General features: G+C 38.1%; 1 protein-coding gene across 1 annotated transcript in view; it reads left to right on the top strand.

Moving 5' to 3' along the window:
• Positions 1–673: 673 nt before the first annotated feature.
• Positions 674–6000, top strand: part of LOC123556863 (uncharacterized) — a 30942-nt gene continuing 25615 nt past the window's right edge. The window contains exons 1-3 of the mRNA XM_053544511.1: positions 674–904; positions 5438–5567; positions 5746–5809. Coding sequence (XP_053400486.1) covers positions 674–904; positions 5438–5567; positions 5746–5809 — 425 coding nt within the window. The remainder of the gene's footprint in view (positions 905–5437; positions 5568–5745; positions 5810–6000) is intronic.

Genomic DNA, 6000 nt, shown 5'->3' with positions numbered 1-6000 from the left:
CAGATTTTGATTAGGCAACACGGTAAACACCAGTATGCGCGAGCATGATATTACTGGAAAATCTGTGTTTTGTACTACACACGCTTACCAGTAGTGTTATGGCAGACAGAGCCTTGTTTCTGCCTGAAACAGTTTAACAAATTTGAAACTAAAGTTGATAAATTGCAACATGAATTTTTTTTAACTCATCAAAAAAAATGCAAGTGCAAAAATCTGTTAAATTCTAACCATGCACTGACAATTGTCTTCAAGAAAATGGGTCCTGTAAGTCTGTTGTGTGCTGCAACCATTGGAAATATGTCAATTTTATACAGAATAAAGCAGTCAAGCTATTTAGTGTATTGTAACTATTCTAAAATTTTGGCAGGAATTTCACTAGCGAAAACATATGACAATCAAGAATATAAACGCGTTTGTAAGTTTGTTATATTTTTTTTCAAACATCTATATCTAGGACTGAGAATTTATGTTATGTATCATCAAATTATACGACGTATAAATCTGCAGTCCATGTAGTTACCTTTTTTGGTACTGACCTCTGTCCGCATGCGAAAAGCAACCGGAAACGCAAGTATATGTATTACGCATGCGCAACTGAGCCTCGATGAGGTTCAAAGGTGAATGTCATGGCGACACTTTCACTTTCATTTTCAGTTTCGTATGTATTACTACAATGTCTTTGAGGAAAGAAGATTTAGACAGAGCGAAACGGAGAGCAAATGAAAGATTGACCGGATGGGTTGCTGATATAAAAATGAAAGATGATTTTGGAATCCCAAAGTTACAAAGAGAGTTCATACACACTTTCAAGAAAATCGAATACATACCAAAAGAAATTCTTAAAATTGAAGATGACAAAGAAAGAGAACTACAGAGACAAAGAGAAGAGGAGGAAAAGTTTAAGGTTTTTGAATTACTTTTAATAATGCTTGACAGCACGGCAATGTAGCATAGAATACACTTTACAGGAACGCAATTCATGCTAGGAATGTGCTTGTTAAATTGTTACAACCACTTTTAAAAATAAACTGTAACAATAATCTATTCAATAAACGAAAAAGAAAAACGGGGATGTGGGGGCGATAGCCCCATAAGAATAAAAGAGAGTATTCATTGAAGGTGCGTATCGGTAAACTGCTGGTGTCCCGCGATGTAATTTGCGAAATTCGTTTGTATTTGAAATAGACTCATTTATAGGCTCCGTCGGCGATCAGGGCAAAAATACTTTTTAGTGGGATGTTTGATCCTATTACCCCTGGACTGCTGCGTCCTTCCTTTCACAGCAAAAGGTCATGTAAAGGTTAATAAGAATCCAGTATGCTAATAGTTTTCAAAACAGCTTACTTATTTTAAACTATATATTGCATTCCTTTCACGTTAATTAAAATGTTTAGTTTAGTTTAATCATATTTTTATATATATATATATATATATATATATATATATATATATATATATATATATTTTATATATATATATATATATATATATATATATATATATATATATATATATATATATATATTCAATACACACACATACAACAAGCATACATAAATACGTATTGAAGTTATAACAACATTATCGGGGGCCCTCCCCTAATTAAAATGTCAAGTTATATTCTTTCCTCTACCGTATTACCTGGCAAGTCATACATGATTAAAATGACTAATTACTTAGTTATTGCAGTTTGATACGCTTCTTTTGTTGTGACTAACTGATTTTAATTAAAACACCTAGTATTTTGATCATGCATTGTATAAAACACCTAGTATTTTGATCACGCATTGTATAAAACACCTATAGTATTTTGATCACGCATTGTAAAGGACCCATACACGGAATCCTTATCCCAATATTACTAACATTGAGATTAAGAGTTTCGTGTACGGTTGATTTATACCTGGCACGCTAAAGAACCAAGGTAGCTTTAGGGATTAGCGCGTCATCTGTATCTTGCACTATCCTCCCACGACATTACTCACAACATTACTGCCACATTGGATATCAAGTTTGTTGGGTTGGCTGAGCAGCTACGACTATTACCGACACTTTGGATATCCAGTTTGTTGGGTTGCTGGAGCAGCTACGATATTACCGCCACATTGGATATCCAGTTTGTTGGATTGCTGGGGCAGCTACGACTATTACCGCCACATTGGATATTCAGTTTGCTGGATTGCTGGGGCAGCTACGACTATTACTGCCACATTGGATATCCAGTTTGTTGAGTTGCGCTACACTGGATATCCAGTTTGTTAGATTGCTGAAGTAGCTACGACTATTACTGGCACATTTGATATCCTGTTTGTTGGGATACTGGAGTAGCTACGACTATTACCGCCACACTGGATATCCAGTTTGTTGGGATGCTGGAGTAGCTACGATCAATATTGCCACATTGAATGTCCAGTTTGTTGGGTTGCGCTACATTGGATATCCAGTTGTTAGGCTGCCGAAGTAGCTACGACTACTACCACCACATTGGATATCCAGTTTGTTGGGATGCCGGAGTAGCTAAATATACGACTATTACCGCCACATTGGATATCCAGTTTGTTGGGATGCCGGGGTAGCTACGACTATTACCGCCACATTGGATATCCAGTTTGTTGGGATGACGGAGTAGTTACGACTATTACCGCCACATTGGATATCCAGTTTGTTAGGATGCTGGAGTAGCTACGATCAATATTGCCACACTGGATATCCAGTTTGTTGGGTTGCGCTACATTGGATATCCAGTTTGTTAGGTTGCCGAAGTAGCTACGACTATTACCGCCACATTGGATATCCTGTTTGTTGGGATGCCGGAGTAGCTACGACTATTACCGCAACATTGGATATCCAGTTTGTTGGGATGACGGAGTAGTTACACTATATTACCGCCACATTGGATATCCAGTTTGTTGAGATGACGGAGTAGTTACGACTATTACCGCCACATTGGATATCCAGTTTGTTGGGATGACGGAGTAGTTACGACCATATCACGAAACGTATCTAATGGTACTTAAAAGGAACAGTTAAGGAAAAATTGTTTTATATAATCATATACACGCGATTAAAGACAGTATACAGAACTATCATGAAAATTGGAGCATTCCCTGTAAATATAATTTACAGTTACTGAGTCAGTATAAGTTGTTTTCACATTACATAAATATAAACATTGCAACACTGTTTACACGACAAACCCTTATAAGCAATTCGACAGTTTTTACATTTCAAACACCTCTAAGCATTGCAACAGTGTTTACATGACAAACACCAATAAGCATTGCAACAACGTTCATACGACATTCACGTATATGCATTGCAACAATGTTTACATGACAAACACAAATATGCATTACAACAATGTTTACATGACAAACACCTGTAAGCATTGCAAGAACGTTCACATGGCAAACACCTGTAAGCATTGCAAAAATGTTCACATGGCAAACACCTGTAAGCATTGCAAGAATGTTCACATGGCAAACACCTGTAAGCATTGCAAGAATGTTTACATGGCAAACACACATGGCAAACACCTGTAAACATTGCAAGAATGTTCACATGGCAAACACCTGTAAACATTGCAAGAATGTTCACATGGCAAACACCTGTAAGCATTGCAAGAATGTTTACATGGCAAGCACCTGTAAGCATTGCAAGAATGTTCACATGGCAAACACCTGTAAACATTGCAAGAATGTTCACATGGCAAACACCTGTAAGCTTTGCAAGAATGTTCACATGGCAAACACCTGTAAGCATTGCAAGAATGTTCGCATGGCAAAACCTAGAAGCATTGCAACAATGTTTACATGGCAAACACCTGTAAGCATTGCAAGAATGCTTACATGACAAACACCTGTAAGCATTGCAAGAATGTTCACATGGCAAACACCTGTAAACATTGCAAGAATGTTCACATGGCAAACACCTGTAAGCATTGCAACAATGTTCACATGGCAAAACGTAGAAGCATTGCAACAATGTTTACATGGCGAAAACCTGTAAACATTGCAAGAATGTTCATATGGCAAACACCGATAAGCATTGCAACAGTGTTTACATGACAAACACCTATAAGCAAATGCAAAAATGTTTACAAAAACAAACACCAATAACCATTGCAAAACTGTTTACAAAACAAACACCGATAAGCATTGCAAAAATGTTAACAAAACAAACACCAATAACCATTGCAAAAAATGTTTACAAAACAAACACCAATAAGCATTGCTAAAATGTTTACAAAATGCTTACACTTCAAATTGCTGTAAGTATTGTAACATTTACACGACAAACACTAAAACGCATCCTTAAAAACACCAAAATAAAACAACGGACGAGTATTTGCTAGTCTCTGATATCAATATAGCGGGCTGAAACTTACTGTTTTAGACAAAAGTGTGATACTGCTCAGGCACTTTTTTCGAACTGTTCGCCTTTTCGGAAAATAAAACAAGCTATAAGTACAACACTACCACTAAATAGTATACTCTGGGCGACAGTGCTCTTTATCACGAGTCGAAATCTGCTGTAAAAATAAGTTTCAAGACCTTTCTTCCCTAAAGCGGCGGACAACTTATTTGCGTTGGGTTTTGACGTTGCAATCTGCGTTTCCCCACCGTGTTCGTAAGGATTTAATAAAAATAGGCAAAACAGTGCTCAGGAAATGTTAAAATTGGGTTAAGGATGGGTCAGAGACTGGGTCAGGGATGGGTCAGGGATGGATCAGAGATTGGGGTCAGGGATGGGCTAGGCATAGGTCAGGGATGGTCAGACGTGGGTCAGCGATGGTTAGGCGTGGGTCAGGAGTGGGTCAGAGATTGGTCAGTGATGGGCAGGTATGGGTTAGGCATTGGTCAGTGATGGTCAGGCATAGGTCACGGAAGGGACAGGTGTGGGTAAGGTGGTTAGATATGGATCAGGGATGTATCAGGCGTGGGTAATGTATGTTCAGGCGTGTGGTCAGAGATTGGTCAGGGATTGGGCAGTGTATGTGTGTGTTTGTGCTTGTGTGTGTTGGGGGGGGGGGGGGGTGTGTGTGTGTTCGAGTTTAACGTCTTTATGGTCAGGGATGGTCCAGGCGCTGGTCAGGGATGGGTCAGTGATGATCGGGGCTTGGACAGGTGTGTTCAAGGATTGATCTGGCGTTTATCAGTGGTGGGTCAGTGAAACTTGGTACACTTTTTAAATGTGAAATCTAGCTTACGGTCTAAATGCCAAATTGTATTAGATGACATTCTTGAATACCAAACAGGTTTTACAGTAACGATGCAAGACGTGCACAATATTCAGTTTATTAGAATAACAAAACTAATAGGAATGAATTTATTACACACCCTTTAGAATCAGCAACCTTTAATTAGAAAAAGTTAATCTTCTGGAAATCATCATATCCGTAAATTAAAAAAAAAAGGAAGCTTGCATTTATTCACAGAGATCACGTGTTTTAGACGACATGAGTGGGGCGGGGATGTCGACAGTACCACCCGAAGATGTACATGACAGTAACAGTAGTAATCTCAGCTCGGGACTGGACAGTACAAAGGATGAACTCAGAATATCAGGTAGGCCTACTTCATACGTCCTCCTTGCTATTCTTACATATTAGTCCACGATAGATAAGTAAAAACTAAAAACCACAACTTAATAGGCAGTTGATTTTGCCAGAAGTGATTGTTTTAAAGAAGACTTGACTTTCAGTTATCTTTACGATATTTCTGAACTTCATGTTTATTATTTCAGAAAGCAGAACGCCTTATAATAAAACCCCGCTGCTACTTGGTGACAACACTGAAAGTAAAGACACGTAAGTACATGGCCTGGCATATCAGTTTTCAAACAGATAAAAAAGTATTAAACGCTAAATTATGAATCTTGTGTTGGGTCTTTGTTGGTTAATGCTAGTTATGAATTGCTAGTTGCACTTTCTTGAACACTCCTATTATAATTATTATTAATTCCCACACTCTGTCCGCCCGTCCGTCCGCAACACTATCT

This window comes from Mercenaria mercenaria, chromosome 5 (genome assembly GCF_021730395.1).
Source record: "Mercenaria mercenaria strain notata chromosome 5, MADL_Memer_1, whole genome shotgun sequence".
Lineage (NCBI taxonomy): Eukaryota > Metazoa > Mollusca > Bivalvia > Venerida > Veneridae > Mercenaria > Mercenaria mercenaria.
This window is presented reverse-complemented; position numbering and strand designations above follow the sequence as displayed.